The sequence below is a fragment of the Chenopodium album genome, chromosome 7, assembly GCF_948465745.1.
Source record: "Chenopodium album chromosome 7, dcCheAlbu1.1, whole genome shotgun sequence".
Lineage (NCBI taxonomy): Eukaryota > Viridiplantae > Streptophyta > Magnoliopsida > Caryophyllales > Amaranthaceae > Chenopodium > Chenopodium album.
In genome coordinates, this window is record NC_137840.1 from 1,120,586 (window position 1) to 1,139,672 (window position 19,087).

General features: G+C 33.6%; 2 protein-coding genes across 4 annotated transcripts; one reads left to right on the forward strand and one right to left on the reverse strand.

Moving 5' to 3' along the window:
• Positions 1–4,623: 4,623 nt before the first annotated feature.
• Positions 4,624–10,132, forward strand: LOC145638765 (serine/threonine-protein kinase/endoribonuclease IRE1b-like). Its single transcript, XM_081689775.1, has 6 exons — positions 4,624–4,824; positions 5,552–5,786; positions 6,317–7,755; positions 7,923–8,095; positions 9,073–9,319; positions 9,504–10,132. The coding sequence occupies exons 1-6, from the start codon at positions 4,673–4,675 to the stop codon at positions 9,952–9,954; spliced, it is 2,697 nt and encodes an 898-aa protein (XP_081545901.1). The 5' UTR covers positions 4,624–4,672; the 3' UTR covers positions 9,955–10,132.
• Positions 10,133–14,560: 4,428 nt separating this feature from the next.
• On the reverse strand, positions 14,561–16,782 carry LOC145640761 (uncharacterized). Of its 3 annotated transcripts, none has more exons than XM_081691994.1 (7): positions 16,623–16,782; positions 16,477–16,542; positions 16,197–16,385; positions 16,039–16,110; positions 15,313–15,725; positions 14,831–15,202; positions 14,561–14,713 (listed from the first exon to the last, which is right to left on the reverse strand). In XM_081691994.1, the coding sequence occupies exons 1-7, from the start codon at positions 16,700–16,702 to the stop codon at positions 14,622–14,624; spliced, it is 1,284 nt and encodes a 427-aa protein (XP_081548120.1). In that variant the 5' UTR covers positions 16,703–16,782; the 3' UTR covers positions 14,561–14,621. The 3 variants fall into 3 exon arrangements, with proteins under 3 accessions (XP_081548120.1, XP_081548122.1, XP_081548121.1); XM_081691996.1 differs by having other exon boundaries at positions 16,197–16,389; positions 16,623–16,658; XM_081691995.1 differs by lacking the exon at positions 16,197–16,385.
• Between the last annotated feature and the right edge of the window lie 2,305 nt (positions 16,783–19,087).

Sequence of the window (19,087 nt, forward strand, 5' to 3'; positions counted from 1 at the left end):
AGGTGTGGTGAAACACAGTATTGGACATCATCAGGACTTACAATGCATGGACCACTTTGTAAGGCTCAAATGCATAACTTCTCACGATGGCTAGCTGTACCGCGCGCGATATGATGGCTAGTGCATGGACCTTTTGGCCCTTCAAAATGTTTATTTACCTTCTTACCTCTTTATAATACCTACCCATTAATGAGTTTTGCACTTTAATTTCTATCTTCTCAATCTTTATTCACCATCCCTGAGTAGAAAAAAACCCAGAGAAGATGAAGCACAACCCAAAAGTAATAATTGACCAGCAATAAAGATGATGAATGTGAAAAAGCTTTTCATTAGCTCAATGCAGGCTATATTTTTAATTTATTGCACAACATTTTACGTTATCAATCTGCCATAGGAAGATTAAAATAGTACTCCGTATTTAAAAATAATTTACAATAATTATTCCCATAAACAATAATTGTAACTCTTTTCAAATTCCGTGCATTCATTTCCTATTATCAATTCAATTCTAATCAAATTCTAATTAAAACCAAGCTCAAGAATTGCTAGAGTTTGTAACTTTTTTTTTAGGAAACTGATAGTTCGTTTATAATTCCAACAATTTATATACGGAGTACTTGGCTTTCCTATTTCTCCTTCATCTTAATGTTTCCTTCACCTTTAAAAAAAAAAGGTTAGTATTGTTCAATGCATTATTTCACAGGGCGACTAACAAGAATTTGAAGTAATAACTACCACCTTGGCAACCAAGCTACTGTACGTTTAGATTGCATCAACAACATCCCTAACTAGACTTCGGGTTCTAAAGTGGGCTATCAAAGCCATTTCCTTTTCCTAGACTCTACTAGAACAACTTAGCAACAACATGAATAAGTACACAGTGTTTCTTCATACAAGAACACTACCACATACAACATATTATGCTCAATGTTTGGTTGTAATTGTTGAACCTTTTGTTTGTAACATTTTCAAGGTTATGGTTTAAGAATATTATGTGTTAGGTTAGATGCTTTAGTTGTTCCAGTAAATCTTAAAACTATGGCCTAAATTCGTAAGGCTTTATTAAAAAAAAACACTTATTTTAAACACATAATGTAAAACAGTAATCGTCCACAACTAAAGTAATCGTTGTTCCACCCAAACACTGCCAAGTTTTAGCTACACTTGTCATAATTACGTACACATGTGATAAATGGATATTGCCATTCCTAAACACAAGCTGAAAAAAGCTAACTCGAAATGGCTAGCCATTCCGCGCGCAACGCGTGCGTTAGCTGCCTAGTAATTTAAAATTTAAATTAAGAAAAACTACAGATTGTAAAGAGGGGGATTTGAGGAGAAAGAGGGATATGACTTATAAAATAAAAATGTGTTTATATGAAAGGAAGAAGATTAAAAGAAGATAGGGGAAACTACCTTCATGAAACCAAAAAAATAAAAAATAAAAAAAATGAAAGAAAGGAAAAAAATAAAAAATAAAATAAAAAAGGAATGTTAATATGGCCATGTGGCACTCTAACTTGTTTGCAAAAGCTCATGTTATTATATTGGAGTATCAAAGTATTGATAATTTGACACTATTGTTTAAAATTTAATAATAATAATCTTGCACATGTATTTCAAAAAGACATGATTAATAAATTCGAAATTTTGGATATAATAAGATATATTGAATTTCTGTTTTAATAATTTTATTTATTTCATGAAAAGAATTATTTTCTTGTATAGGCATGATTAGGGGATTAGGGTAGAAGAGATGTTTGATTGAATTTCTATTGTAATTTTTTTTGATGAAAAAATTATTTTGATGAATAGGCATGATTTGAGGAGTTGGATTGAAGAGGTGTATTAGTAATTAAAAAAAAATAATAATAAAAATGAAGAGATGTATGATTTTTTTTTTTTAATTTAAAAAATTATTTTAAAACATGATAAATGGGAAGAGGACAAGTGTCCTTCCAAGTTTCTGTTTTAAAATAATAGTATTGATTTTAATTAAACTAAGGGGTCGTTTGGTTTGCATATGGTAATCGGAATAGAATGAACAATGGAAAAGAGGAGTAATGGAATGAAAACCCCCCAAATATAATATGTTATTTGTTTTGAATAACAAAGGGAAACAAAGCCACCACTCTCACTATTACCCCACCACCACCACACAATATTTATTTCCTTCACTTTTCAGCCACCACCCAGCCAACATACCCCTCGCTGCCCATACCCTTCCCCCGAAAAACTCCCCCCTCCCTCGTAAAACTCTCATTCCTGCAAAAACCCTAAATCTAATTTTGAATTTAATTTCTGTTTTTGAATTTGTGATTTCTACTTTGCTTTTTTTTTTTTTTTTTTTTTTTTATGATTAAGATTTGCTTGTTGAGTGAGTTGATTAATCGTCAACAATGACGCTACAATCGGCGCCGAAGCTGCTGTATTATCACCATATTCAATCGGTATTCTCCGCCAATGAACGTGATCTCATTTACGCTGATTTCCTCGGTCTTTCTAAGAAGAGTTCTCGTTGCCGGAGAATTGCTGGGACTTGTCGGAATTCTTTGGCGGTTTCTGCTTATTCGTTAGCGATTAAGGTGGTTGTTGATGACTTTTACCGTGTTCATTCCTTGGGGATGGGGGAGTTTTTTTGGGGGGAATGGAGCTCCAACGATGGATGGTGGAGGTGCGGCGAGGGTGGCTGGGTGGTGGTAGGGTAGGATGGTGGTGGCTGGTCTGGATATGGTGTTGGTGTGGTGGCTAAGGAAAGGGAATGGAAAAACCTGGGGGGTGTGGGGAATCAAGTTGGAAGGATTTGGGGTAATGGAGAGAGTAAAGGGAAAAGTATTTTACAAACAACAACAAAGGGAATTGGGCTAGTTGATTCTCATTTCCTTTGATGAATACCCCTAACCAAACGGCCCTTAACAACTTTATAATGATTTGGGATATCGTCTACTTCAATAAGTTCAGTTCAGTAAAATTAATTCTAGTTCAGTAATATTAATTTTAGTTCAGTAATATTAATTTTAGTTCAGTAAAAATAATTTCAGTTCGGTAAAAATCAGTAATTTTAAAGAAGAAATATAACAGAAATTCAGTAAAAAAATAATTTTAGTTCAACAAAAATAATTTCACTTCAGTATATTTAACTTCAGTTCATTACAAATAATTTAAAGGAAAATTTGTTAATTACTACCTCAGAAAGAGCTCACTTGTGAATTACTACCCGTAAAAAAAAAAGTTTCTAATTACTACCCCACATTCAACATAATTGCACCGATTACTACCCAAGTGCTATTTCCGGTGACTTAACTCAATGTATGACGTCATAACCCAAGTGTAACCATATATTAACCCAACTAAAGTTAAATAAACCTAACCCACCCAAATTATAACCTTTTACCCCCTAATTAACCTTAAATAACACAAATTAACTAAGAAATTTACCCCAACAACTCAGTTGATATAAAATCAATTGAGAGAAGCCAACTGAACTTCTCAACGGATCTTTCACCCAAATCCTCTCATCCTTTCCTCTATAAATCACGTAAGTGTTCATCCTCCTGGTGATTCGCGCATTTCTGCTTGCAAAAGCAACACTTTTGAAAAGGTAAATGATTTGTTTCCCCTAATCTTGTGATAATTGAACAAATTATTTAGGGTTTTGTGTGTAAATTTGGGTTTTTTACACAATTGAACAATTGAGCAGAATTTAACCTTCAATATCAATTGGTTTAGGTTGAAGATGAGTATGCAACTTGCTCGACCAAGTACTAGGCTTTGTAGGTGCGGATTACACACTTCATTGATGACCTCTTGGACAAAAGAGAATCCAGGAAGACGATTTGTTGCTTGCCCAGATGGTGACTCCTTTGTTCTTCCGGATTTTTTGCAAAATTCAATTGGAACCCAAGTTCACAACCAGATTACTTTGTTAGTTAGGGCAAATATTGTGAGCTTTCACTGGTTTTGCTTCACAAACAAACTGTAATTCTAGGTTTTAATAGAGTTTTGCTAAGGAAGAAGATGAAGAAGAGATCAGAAGAAGAAAAGAAGAATTAACCTTTTTTTTTTTTTTTTTTTTTTTTTTCGCCAGTTAGGTGAGGTAATAAGTGGGGGTAATTAATTGGGGGTAATTTTTTAAAAATTTTGGGTGGGTTAGGTTTATTTAACTTTAGTTGGGTTAATATATGGTTCCACTTGGGTTATGACGTCATATGTTGAGTTAAGTCACCGGAAATAGCACTTGGGTAGTAATCGGTGCAATTATGTTGAATGTGGGGTAGTAATTAGAAACTTTTTTTTTTTCGGGTAGTAATTCACAAGTGAGCTCTTTCTAAGGTAGTAATTAACAAATTTTCCTAATTTAAATTCAGCAAAAACAATTTCAATTCATTAAAAATAATTTCACCCAAATTACTTTGAAAAAAAAAAAAAAAAAAAAAATTACTTCTAGGCTACAGTATACTCCGTATTTCCCACGGAGGACGATAGGGCGTGGTGGTTCAATCTTGGTATTGACCAGTTGTTTTGATTGAATTCGATCTTCCAAAAACCCCATTCGTTTTCTCCTCTCTTTCTTGTTCGATCCCCAAACTCTCTGCTTTAATCTTACCTTCAATACTCCTCTAATGCTGTTTATAATACCCTTTTCATTCATTATAATTATCAACTCATAAAGATGAAGATGAAACTATGGTTAATTCATATACTATGGTTGATTGCTTTCTCCTTCCTCTCCTTTTTTAAACCATCAATTTCTCAACCTCTCAATTCTCACTCCTTGGTTAAACGATCTTCTGATCTTTCTTCTTCTGCTCTTCCTTCTTCCAGGTAACTATTAATCTCTTTTTTGTTTTGTTCTTATTTACTGAATTTGTTCATTCTTTGTCAATTTCTTGTTCAATTGGATGATTGGGTGTGTTAATTTTTGTGGGTTTTTAAATTTGTGAACCTATATCAACGCAATTGCTGGTTTAAGAACTTGATATGCCTATTAAATTACTATTATGGAAGAAATTTGGGTGCTTAATTTCTTGAGCTTATTTACGTACTTTTTGTTCAATTGAAGCTATATGGTTTTAATTTTCCTTTTTTTTTTTTAGCAACTAAATTTTCCTAATTTCTGTGATAATTTATTAGGGTTTTTGTGTTTGTGTTGCTACATGAACCCAATTGCCAGTTTCTTGTTTTGCCAATTCAATTGCATTTATGGAAGAATTTAGGGTGATTACTCTTGAGCTGATTTACTCACCAATTTTGTTCAGTTGAAGGTATATGGTGTTTAATTTTCCTAATTTTTGTGGGGTTTTGGTGTTTCTGTGGCTATATGAACCCAATTGCTATTTTTAAAACTTGTTTTTGTCAATTCAAACATATATATGGAAGAATCTTTGGTGCTTAATTTGAGCTGATTTACTTACTTTTTTGTTTAATTGAAGATTTGAAGTGATATGATGTTAGAATCGATATTTCTTATCAGAAACTGCATGCAAGAATACTTGTTTGTATTTTGTTGAGAGGAGTATGTTTAACATTTACTCTGCTATTATTGTGGCAGACGTGAAACTGTGCTTGTTGCTACGCTGGATGGCACTTTATCTTTAGTCGAGATCGATTCGCTTAAGATACTGTGGTCAATTAAGACAGGACTTCCGATTTATTCATCCTATCAAGCTTCGCATAATATTGATATTAATTTAGAGAATGTTTCTGGGCTTCGAGATGATACATATATAGATTGTGGAGATGATTGGATTTTGTACAGACACGACCGTTCTAAGGGCATCATGGAGGTAAATCATGAGCATATATTCAGAAGTATGGTTCTTTTGCACTTTTGTTGGCTGTTTTCATATGATGTACATAGTGTTTTTTTTTTCTTTTCATTTTCTAGTATTTATAGGTCAGTTTTTCTTAAACTTCAGTTTTATATAGAGTATGTTGCTTTGGAATGGTTAGTCATTGAGTAAATTTGAAAGCACCGGATGTGCTATATTACTGTGGAAGAATTATCACGATGTTAACATGTGAGAAAAAGTCCAAACAATACTTGAATGTCATAGCTAATTTTATAGATGCCTTATAAAGTCATTAATTTGATGAGCTGTAAATATTAAAGCCTTATGAATTTTTTGATAGAGTGTAGACATAAGAGATTACTGCTTCAATTTTATTGATGAATTAATATCTCATCTATTTAACCAACCCTTATGCTGTTACGGCTCTTAAATGTAGTCATTCAATGTCTTTAATCTTTATTCCAAAATTCATAAAAATTGCCTTTAATACAGTTGCTTAGTTGCTAATTTCTCATGCATTACAGAGGCTCAAGAGTGCCAAAGATTTGATTAGGGAGACAAAAGGATTATCTAAGAATGGAACTTCTGTAATAGGTCAAATGGCTACTACAGTTTTTGTAGTGGACGCTAAGACTGGAACAATAATTCGTACTGTAAAGTTTTCTGATTCTTCTGGTTTGGGGTTTGAGGATGACGAAAATCCTGTTATAATTAGAGATGAGGGTAAAAGTCAGATCTCAATTACAAGGACAGATTATTCATTTCTAGCTTATTCAAAATCATCCGGCAAGGTTTTATGGAATGTCTCACTTGCTGAATTTGAGGCCGAGTCTTTTTGTCCAAAGGTGGATAGATCCATAGTGGATAGTTTGCAGGATCAGCTAAGCTCTGTCTACAACGGAAGATCTGAAGCTTGTGAACCTTGTCTAAGACGTAATATTGTATACCGGATCCGTGATCGTGGATTTTCAGAATTAGTTTCGCCGGATCCTGGGGCTGGTCTAGTTAATGACATGCGAAGATCACTTCCAGGGGACAGGAAGCTTCAACTACCTGGTTCTGGTCATTTGCACTTTCCTGTGCCAATTAGTGAACCACCTGATGCTCATCATGATTTAAATCAGGTTCTGGCTTTGCCAGCTCCTGAAAGCGCCCATTCCTTTGCCCACTCCGAGGTGCTGGCTTTGCCCCCTTCTGCTCACCGTAGCGGATACACTATATATCCTGAATCAAGTTCGAAACAATTTTTCTGGTCCCCAATTTTCTCCGGGCTCATACTGATCACGGCGTTTATTGCTGTCTTTCGAAGTGTCTTTGGTCGAGAACATTCGCAGCGTGAGGATTTGAAATCAAGATCTACACCATCAAAGAAAAAGAAACCTAGAAAGTCAGGAATTAACAACGCCAATATTAATAGTGCTAAGGGAAGAAATTCCGACGCAGATGATAGCTCTTTGGCTGGAATTTCACCTATTAAAGTGCTTGAAGAGTCCTCTTTTGCTAGTTCAGTTGATGTTCACGTAGGTGGACGTAAGATTGGTAAATTATATATTTCACAATATGAGATTGCAAAGGGAAGCAACGGAACCGCTGTTTTTGAGGGTACTTATGATGGTCGTCCTGTGGCTGTCAAACGTCTTGTGCGTACGCATAATGACGTGGCACTGACAGAAATTCAGAATCTTATGGTTTCTGATCAGCATCCTAACATTGTCAGATTTTATGGAGTGGAATCTGATACAGACTTCGTTTATCTATCTCTGGAACGCTGTTTATGTAGTTTAAATGATTTGATATCTGTTTGTTCTGAATCTTCACAAGCATCAGCAAGCACAGAGACTAGAGTTTCCAGCTCTATGAGTGGGTGCACTGCACAATCCCTGGAAAAGATAGAGGCCTTCAATGACACCTACTTATGGAAGTCAAATGGATATCCTTCAACTCAGCTGTTAAAAGTGATGAGGTTAGTGATAGACTTCATTTTTTTTACATCATCATATACTGTCTCTGAAATGTGATGTCCTGGTTCGAAAACGATATCAGAGTTAAGTCTGACCAAATTGAAATATATTACTAAAGCCTAATTGGCTTCTATGTTTAGACACTAAAGCTATTTAAAACTTCTTTCAGAGATGTTGTATCAGGGGTTGCACATCTTCATGAAATCAGCTTAATACATCGAGATTTGAAGCCTCAAAATGTTTTGATAATCAAAGATAAAGTTGTCAGAGCCAAGCTTTCAGATATGGGCATCAGCAAGCGCCTTCCTGAAGATATGTCTTCCGTAACCCAAAATGGTACAGGTGTGTATTTTGTTTTTATCTACATTTGTGTGGTTAATTGTTCACTTTTAGATGCCTGCTGTATGTTGGCACAATCCCTCAAAAGAAGCTCCTCTAATAGAGTTTTACTTTATTCTCATTTTGTGGTCACAATCACGCTCTTCCCTTCTCTTATGCCATTTTCCATCTCCATTTTCCTAACACAACCTCCCCCCCCCCCCCCCCCCCCCCCTCCCTCCTCTCTCTCTCTCTCTCCCTAGCTCCCCTATTAGCATGATAAGTTTATCCCTTGGTATAATATTTAGCCCAATCAAGTTCTTAGTTGGCCTCTATAGAAAAAAAGTTTAAAGATTTATAGAATAAAAATGTATCCTATTACAATAGGCAATAGTTGTGACAATAGTACTAAACAAAGCTCTATACATAAATACTCATTTTTGTCTTTTATTGATGCAACCTTTTTCAACTTTTGTTTAAAAATAGGAGCTCTTTCTCATGTCCATTAATCAATTAACAATGTTTCAAATAAAAGTTTAATTTCACCCAAAATCTTTATCTTTGATTAAAAGCCCCATTTTGTTCACTTAAAATCAACTAAAGCCTACTTTTTTTGGGGGGGGGGAAGTTAATTCATCAAAATCTACTATGAGTATCTTGCTTTTTATATTATTTTTAATCAACCAAACTAATTAGTAATACTCAACCATGGCAAAATTCAACTATTTTGTGTTATTACAAAATGTATTGAGGTATTGACCCCTTATCTCAAATTCTTGATTTGATAAATTGACACTAATAATATTGATGCCCTGTTGTCGATTTGTTATAAAACCTCAGTATCTCACTAGTATTTTATTTATAATTTTTTTTAGTATTGACTTATAAATCTAAGTTTTTTACCAAGTACTTGAATACTATACTCCGTGGTTATATAATATTAGTTTGGAATAAATCTGTATGCCACCTATACCTAAGAGTGATTTGACTTTAAATTGTAGGCAGTGGGAGTTCGGGTTGGCGAGCACCCGAGCAACTTCGTGAGAGTCGCCAGACGCGTGCAGTGGATTTATTTAGTTTAGGTTGTGTTCTCTTCTTCTGTATGACAAAAGGCAAACATCCATTTGGTGAAAATTTTGAGCGTGATGCCAATATTGTAAAGAATGAAAAGGATCTATTTTTGATCGAAGATGTTCCAGAAGCTTTGGATCTTATTACTAATCTCTTAGATCCTAATCCAGAATTGAGGTAAAGACTCTATTCATTTATCTTATTTTACTTTTATGTCTTTAAGTTGGCTTTACTTGTATAATTGTTTATTGTTAAGTAGTAGTTGGTTATTGTATATTTAATCATGGGTGATTATGTTATTGTTAGGCTAAATTTTCATACACCTTAAACAAAATTTATACTTTCGTATTACTTATTGCAGACCAAAAGCTGATGTAGTATTGCATCATCCATTATTTTGGGACTCTGAAAAGAGACTCTCATTTCTTCGAGATGCCAGTGATCGTGTAGAGTTAGAAGATAGAGAAATCAGTTCTGACCTCTTGAAAGCGTTAGAATCCACTGCTACCGTGGCCTTGGGCGGAAAATGGGATGACAAACTTGAAAGTTCATTTCTCACCAACATTACTCGCTACAGACGGTATAAGTATGACAGTGTTCGTGACTTACTTCGTGTTATACGTAACAAGTTAAATCACTACCGAGAGCTCCCTATTGAGATTCAGGAAGTATTAGGGTCAGTTCCCGAAGGATTTGATAATTACTTCAGAGACCGATTCCCAAAACTTCTAATCGAGGTTTACAAAGTGATATATGAATACTGTCATGAGGAAGAGTTACTTGGCAAGTATTTTAGAAGTAGTTTGTTGTAATTAACCCCACAATACCGTTCTGGTTATAGATTTCCATGTATATTTGTAATCTTTACGTTTTGTGCACATATATGATATGTAAATGATTTGTTGTAAGACTTGTAACACTATTGTTTAATACCAGGGTCGTCTTATGAGTGCCCTTATAAAAGCTCCATAACCTCCATTACCATTTCAATCATTAGCATCAGCATTATGTCTGTCTCAGAATGATTTGGACCTATACAATACTCTGGTAAAGATTACACTTATACTCCTTTTACTTGAACTACAATTATTTTTAATGAACTGAAATTATTTTTACTAAACTGAAATTAATTCTACTTTATTGAACTGAAATTATTTTTACTGATTCTCTTTTATGTTACTTTTTTCGAGTTAAATTTTATTGAACTAAATTAGTTTTACTTAAATGAATTTATTTTTTTTCGTGTTTTTTGATTTTTTTTTCCTTCATTGGATTTTCAATTTAAGTAATTTTCTACTTTGTTGAACTGAAATTATTTTTACTGATTCTCTTTTATGTTACTTTTTTCGAGTTAAATTTTATTGAACTAAATTAGTTTTACTTAAATGAATTTATTTTTTTTTCGTGTTTTTTGATTTTTTTTTTTTCCTTCATTGGATTTTCAATTTAAGTAATTTTATTTTATTTTATTTAGCTTATTGACATGCATCACGTGGTAAATAATTTGTTTTTAGAAAATATTTAACTTTTTATTGAGGTAATCTATAATTGGTATCTATATATTATACTAAAAGACAAGCGTCTCAATGTGAGGATGACAAATGTCACTCTCTCATTGGCTTATCTTATGTATAAAATATATCTATATAATTACTGTTTACATGCATAGTTATTTTTGTTAAACTTCAAACCATAAAAGCAAGTTTCTATACATGCATAAGATTTTCATGATTTCCTAACATAAATATTGATTTAATTTTTTAATAATAAATATATACTTTCCAATACTACAAATAATCCATAAAGTCTTTCCAATCTTTATTTATAGTAAGTTAAAGAATAATAATTAATTTGAAGTAATATGATTAAAGTGGCATAATTAAGGAAACAAATATTTCGTATTTTGAAAGGCTAATATTGTTTTTTTTTTTTTATGAAAATTAAATAAAATCGATATAATTTAGTTTGACGTCAATTATGAAATCAATACAAACATTTTAAAAAAATCAGATGTACAATAAAATATTGTGCACCTATTTTAAAAGCTACCCTGTAATGAATGAAAGTTATTTATGCTTTATTGATAAAAGTTACCCAAAATAGTCTACAAGTTATTCTAAATTCAATTCAAGTAATCGGATGAATACAGAAGTTTTTGATAAAGATACAAAATAGTGTAAAAATTACTTTTATCGTTTGTGGTACTCCTTGACAAATACTGAACGCTGAGCCGAAATGTTGTCTTGGAAAAAAATACATAATCTAGAACATAAATTTAATTTTAATCGGCCTTTCATTTTCTATACAATGTCTTTTACAATGACCTTTTGTTTTTCTTGCATTTAAAAAAAAAAAAGAACTAATAACCAAATTAAACAAGAAGAATAAAAGTTAAATTGAATTAGACATTTGACGGAAAAAGGATAGATATAAATTGTAACTATTACTCGTGTTTTAAATTGTAATATTCGTATTAACAATGCTATTAATTACTTATGAATTTTTTTTTAGAAAAACTAACATTTTGATTTAAAAATCGTGCATTGCTCATGTACTATACTAGATATACAACAATCATGTGCAATAATTTATGTTGTTTTATACATAATAATACTTTTAACTATAATAGTATGTGTATATAATATAATATTTTTTATAATATAAAAAAGTATATGTATATAATATAATATTTTATAACACGTGTCCTCCATACCAAGTGTAGTCCCAATCACCACTACACCAATTGGTTGTTGGTGTAGCGGTGATTGAGACTATACTAGGTAGGGAGGACCTGTGTTAGCTCCCCGACCTGCAACAACAATCGGAAGGGGAATGAAACCTAATAACCTAGAATTGATCCTCAAATCTGGATTAGCCCAAAGGGTGAACCGGATAGGACACCCAAAACTCAATGCATATATGACGGGAATTAACTTATCCTTTATCTATCTTATACAAAACTCCAAAGTCTAAATTTATTTTCAAAATATAATAATAACATTTGTAAATTTTTGTTAATATGAAAGATATAAACCTATCAAAATGTATATATAGTTAAATTGTTTAATAACTTAATGCGTAGTTTTATTAAAATTATTTGCATGTAATCATTAAATGTGTTGGATTTTGCGTAGCTATGCAATGTCCAAAACTTTAGTTGAACGACTTTGATTTAGTGATTGTACGGTAAAAAGATATGGACTTCGATCTTGAAACCTAATAGTCTAATAAATTCTAAATAGAAAAATTAAATCAAAAGGAAATGAAAATAGTAAATGGCTTTAAATATTGAAATAAACATAACCTTTTAAATCAATTTAGCGAATTCAAGAGATAATTTTAAGGCTTTTAAAATTAAATGGGGGAAAATATATGTAAAAAGAACATTTTTAGATATATAAATGTCCATGCACTATTATAAAAGTTTTGTTAACCTTTTTATAATTAAGGTAGGGATAAATCTTAGTAATATATACTCCGTATATTTTATTTATATAAAATTATTAGTATCCAATTATCCATACCTATATAAGAAGTATTTGTGTTGTATACTATATTTAATCAGTTGTTGGTTATATATGTGATTATATAATATATAGTTTTTGGCACAATGGTTAACTTAGGAAATTATATGTTCTGGTAGGTCAAATATAAGGTTATTATTGTGTTTATAGATTTAATGAGTGCGACGGGTAAGTAAAACATGTATATATTAGATTGATTGTAGCTACTGATGCGGATGGTATGATAAAAAAATTTTATTTTTTTTCTCAACGGGAGATATAAATAAATTAGTCCACTTCTTATATAGCTATGTGGAGTATTATTCAATTATTTTTCAATTAATAAAATAACATTATAAAAAATTAAAAGAAATTCAAATAACATAAAATACTATTCAAATAACGTTCCTTTAATTTTTTTTATTGACCATTAGTAACCAAGTCCTTTAATAGTAAATGAATTACCTTTGTTTTTATTTTTATTTTTCCTACGGGTTTAATAATTTGATTTGTAAATCGTGCATCGCACGGGCACTATGCTAGTTGAAGAAAGAAAACGTAAGTGAAAGTTAGGACTTAGGAGTATTGCAGAACAATCAAAGGTTGGGATTAAGTAAAGTAAATTAGGCAAAGTTAAAAATTGAGATTTATTAAAGTGTATTTTTCCTAGAATGTTTGTTTTGAATTTGTGTTCAAACACTTAGAAGATGTTTGGTTCGCGGAATATAGGTATGAGATATGAGTTTAAAATGACTAAAACTCATACCATATGTTTGGTTGTCAAAAGTATGAAATTTAAACATGTATGTGAAATCTGAAATCTTTTTGCATACCAATTTCATGTGTTGCAATTTGCAAGAGGCAGTTTGTAGTACTTTGTTCTATGCTTTTATCCAGGAAAATATTCAAAACATGGGGTGTCTGTTGTGTGCTATGACTGCTATGCGCCTATGCTATCCCATAGAGTTGTGATATACGAGTAATTCAGACAAGGGTTTTTTGGGCGAAAACAATGAAGCCTGGGTTACCAGTCTTCTATGACTGCTATGCGCCTATGCTATCCCATAGAGTTGTGATATACGAGTAAATCTATCCAAGTTCCAGTCACAACTAAAATGAGTGCCGAGAATAAGGCTCCATAAATTCTAATAAAGAAAAACAAGTTTGTACAAGGGCTAAGAAATTCAGACAAGGGTTTTTTGGGCGAAAACAATGAAGCCTAATTATCCTGTGTAGATAAGTATATGACCATTCTAATATTAACTGGTATTTTTTTCAGGTATGTATTCTGCTGCTCCTACACACTCACAATGTTGCTGCTAATGGGAAACACATTGCTTTTGTTACAACTGAAGCGGAGACTGGTAACCCAGAGGCTGAGCTTAAGCCTGGCATCGATCTTCTTGGATCGATAGATGAGATATTCTTCCATACATATGATATATGCGATCCAATAAACCAGCCTGAATCTGATAGCTGCTTCACACCCACTGTAAGTTCTAAACCAGACAGACGACATGTATCATACTATCACAGCATTCTTATTGTTTTAAGTGTAAGAAATTCCAATTGGTTATAAATAATCTCTTAAAACAGTACATTACTGATTAAACTTCCCGCAGAATTCTGATCAACAACACACTTTCAGTCTACTGTTAGGATGTGATTGCCATGTACAGCAAAAATTACTGGAAAGGTGAATTTTCTAACAATTTTATTACAATTGTTAACCACTGTCTGTGTATCATGTTTACAAGTTTGCTTGACACTTTCCATATCTGTGATTTTGGACTTCAAATATGATAAATTAGCTACTAGCTATACTCGATTAGTGGCTGACTTTCAGATTTAAGTTACTTCGATAATTACAAGCAAATTGTATCATACCTTACTGTAAAAAATATTCAACCAGAGCTTAAGAACAAAACATATATTAGCATAGAGGAGACATGTTCTCCAAACAGTATTACAGGCATCTAATCACAGGGAGTGGCCGGAATTCTGTAATGGGCAGGATGAAAGATGCCCTGTCGGCAAATTGAGCAGTGATCAACCAGACCTTCAGTATCTGAACATGCAGCAAACCAAACAAAAACATGTAAAATTATAGCATGAAGCAGTTAATCCAAACCAAAACATATGCGAAATAGCAAGGGATCAGAGCTGAGTCAGTAAATGAACTTACCATCCAAAATGTAACATTCCTCCTCACTTAAGATAGTGGATTTGACAATATCGCCAAAAAAAAGCTTCGGAGAAGCATCATCAGAGCTGTCAGGGTTCTCAAGCTTGGCCTTGAAGTTGCAGTGGAACTTATAGACACCAAAACTTACCGGGACAATGTTGCTTTCCAATGATTTCACAAGCTTATACTTTGTGCCATGCTTGTTGTTAAAAATATCTAAAGCTATTTCTGCATAGACTTTGTTTTTTCTAGCCTTGTATTCCTTTTGGTTTAATAAATACTTCCATGCCACAGAGTAACAACAGAGGCGTTTACCACAGTGAGCAAGATCTGGGGGACAATCTTCACAGCACATGTATCCTGCTTTAGCAGCTGAAACACCATCAAAGAACAAATCCATGTTCGAGGTAAACAAATCACTAACATGTTCCGAGGTAAACAAACCCACATTAATAGACGTTAGAGATAAGGAATCAGCTTACGGTCAATGATGCAGCAATGCATATCACATATTCTTTTTCCAATAGACTGAAAGTTAGCAAAGAAGAGCTTTGGTCGAGTAGTAAGAGAACCATTCTTTTTAAGCTTGGAAGCAGTGAAGTTACAATGGAAGCGAATCCCACACTCCCTGAGGCGAGCACTAGCCAGGGGTTCAACAAGCTTATATTCTGTACCATGTTTCTGATTATAGGATGCCAAGGCAACTTTTGCACAATAAATACTTTGAGCCAGAAGAAGCCCTTCTGGAAGTCCTTCGGAAAGCTTGCTGCTCGGCAAAAAATCTTCACAAACATCTTTAAAGGAATACTTGGACGCAAAAGCAGCATGACACAAAGCCTTGCTGGTGTCACATTTTTCAACTTTATCTTCAACAAGCCCATCTTGGTGGCTAATTCTAGAGTGGACCAAGGAAAACATTACAAGCAGTTAGTTATATGAGTTTGTATCAAATAGTAAAACATATACTACCTCTGTTTCTTTTTAGTTGACACGTATTCCTTTATAGGAAGTTTTTTTAGTGGATACGTTTCCTTTTGGGCTACCTCATTTGCTTTTTCATTCTCTCAAACTCTCTCTACTCTCCTTAATATATGTGCCTAAATAAAACGTGTCAACTAAATAGAAACAGAGGAAGTATTAGTGCTACAACTATCCAAGATTACCGGTATATCTACTTTAAAATTCAATCAAAATGAAATGTAACTGACCTCTGGAGAAGAGAATAAATCTGTTGTTTGCCTTGTGGTGTTGAAGAAGTTACATATGCTTCGACGACGTAGCTTCAAAGGCATAGTACAATCAGAAAGGGAGATAAGAATGAGACAGATAAATGAAGCAAAAACAGGAAAGGATAGAGTAAATTGACCTAAAAACAAGGTCGATGTCAGTAGTATCAGTATTCTCAACCACAATTCTTCTAGCTAACAAAAATAAATGCAGGTATGCAGTAACCACATCCATTGATGGTTTCTGATTAAATCCGTTGCTGTTGTCACAGTCTCTGATGCTTGGTCCTTTGAGGTTCAGGTACTCTGCCTTTGCCTCAACGCAGATTCTGGCTTGGAGGTATTAAATAATCAAATCTAAACGATAATCTCGCAAATATTTTGAACAAGATGGAAACCCTAGGCCATAAGAATTAATACCTTCGGAGATTAGATAAGTAGCCTCGTATGCCGTCTGGTTTACGCTTTATTTTACGGCGGACCTCGCTGGGAACAGGGAGATAAAATCAGAGAAATAGTAAGGAAAGCTCATTCATAATTGATAATGAAAAATCAATAAAACTAACCAAAACACAATCTCTCTCAGTTTCGAATAGTGGTAATTGTCGCACTCGTTGCGGCCACTGCTGTGCCTATCACCGCCCATAGTTGAACGTCGCCGAGAGATTTTTAATTCAAACGAGTGAATGCCAAAAACCGAGATAACTTTTTCTGTTAAACTTCTAAATAAGCGGCAATTACAAATCAATCATTGATACTTATATATTAAGACTTTATATATCTAATCTATATATAAAATTGATCTACATACGAGTAAAAATTTAGAATATGCGACTCAAATTTAAATTTAGAATATGCGACTCAAATTTAAATTTAGAACATATGACTAATAATTTTGAACATGTGTTTGAGCAATAATTTAGAACATCTAATTCAAGAATTAGATATAGCACTGTCAAAACGGTTTGACAGTTCGGTTTCGGTTCGGTTTGAAATCGGTTCGGTAGTTAATCGGGTCGGTTTGGAATCGGTTTAATTGTCTCGCGGGTCGGTTTTGGTTCGGTTTAAATAGTTATCGGTTCGATTCGGTTTCGGTTTATTCTTAAGCGGTTTTAATTCGGTTCGGGTTGTAAACAGTCCGGGTAATAAACGGTTCGGTGCAGGCGGGTTGCGGTTTGTTAACGGTGCGGTGTAAACGGTTTTTATCCCGGTTCAAACAGTTTCGGGTTGGAAACGGTTTCGGGTTAGAAACAGTTCGGTTCTTTTTGGGTTCAGTTTATAACTGGTTCGGATCTTTTTTGGTTCAGTTTTTAAATGGTTCGGTTCTTTTTCGGTTCAATTTATAACTGGTTCGGTTATTCGATGGTTTAACCACTTTAACTTATTCATATCGGTTCCATTTTAAGTTTACTAAATTACGGTTCGGGTCGGTTTTCGGTTTCAAAAAATAAATTGTTTATCGAGTTGTTTGGATTCGGGCAGTTAAATGGCTTTGGTTTGAAATTTGATAGTACTTGCTAACCTTTTGCGTTTACAAGTTTTATATAAAGTCTGCAAGTCGTGAATCATTTCATATTTAGGCAACATATTATAAATAAATTCTCATTGATTTTATAAATACATATTATGTCCTGTTTCAAGTTTAGTCATACTGATTTTACTAGTTTATTACGAAGTAGATTATAAGAGTTAGTGTATTAATGTATAATTGTTATACAATTAGGTTATTATATGCTTCTTATTTAATCATTTATATACTACGCACACAATCATAATCATGATTTGATGAGTTCTTGACTTCTTGTGAAATAGAAATTTGCAGTTTGGTTCATAAACGGTTCGGTTTATAACCAGTTCGTTTTACAATCAGTTCGGTTTTTAAATGGTTCGGTGCAAACGGGTAGCAGTTTGCTAACGGTTCGGTGTAAGCGGTTTTTTTTGCCAGTTCAAACGGTTTCGGTTTAGATACGGTTCGGTTCTTTTTCAGTTCGGTTTTCATTCAGTTCGGTTTATATTCGGTTCAGTTTGTTAACGGGTTCGGTTCTTAAACGGTTTACCATTACTCGGGTCGATTCGGTTTCGGGTTTGCTAAAATACGGTTCGAATCGGTTTTCGGTTTCAAAAAATTCGGTTTTTAATCGGTTCGGTTCTCATTTGGGTCGGTCGGTTTCGGGCAGTTAAACGGTTTCGGTTTGAAATTTGACAGCACTAATTAGATATGATTAAAATTTAGAACATTTGATTTTTTTTTTTTTTTTTTTTTTTTTTTTTTTTTACAAAAGCCGCTGCTTAGCACATATTATTAATTCACCAAAAGTTCAATATCGTTACATAAGACCCCCTGAATTTCAGGAGGGTACTCTTCAAGCCAAACACGATACTCATTGAAACTAAAACTTAACTTTGCTAAGTCATGAGCAACCTCATTACCCGACCTTTTAACAAAAGAAAAATCACAGCTAATACACTTCTCAGCAAGCAACAAAATATCCTTCACCAAAATATCAAAACAGCAGGGAGGAGTATAGCCCTTTTTCATGTGGTGGAAGAGCTTTAAATTGTCAGTCTCAAGGATCAATCTTCTAAAGCCTGCATCCAACGCTATCTTGAGACTTGCTCTCATTGCCATAGCTTCCCCGATATCTACTTCCACCTTCCCAAAATCAGACGAGCAAAAGACAACCACAGCATCCTGTAGGGAATAATTTCAAGCCTTTAAAATCCCACTAGCTTGAACCCCACTGTGATCATACACTAAAGTACGGTGGCGTCCAAAAGGGAAGAAGATAGAGCAAAAGAGTCGCCAACAAGTTTTTAAGGAACTTGTAAACCGTTCACGAGGTGAAGGTTACACCCCTTAACGATCCAAGAGATCGTCAACTCCATAAGGTCATGAACCAAATAAGGGTTCGGGGATGAAGGTACAAATCCAACCTAAAAGAGATTGAACCTGCCCTAATAATAGGCCTCTACTTTATTCTGCTCGTATTCATGTGCGCTTTCTGACTAACATACAATCAATAGGATTAAC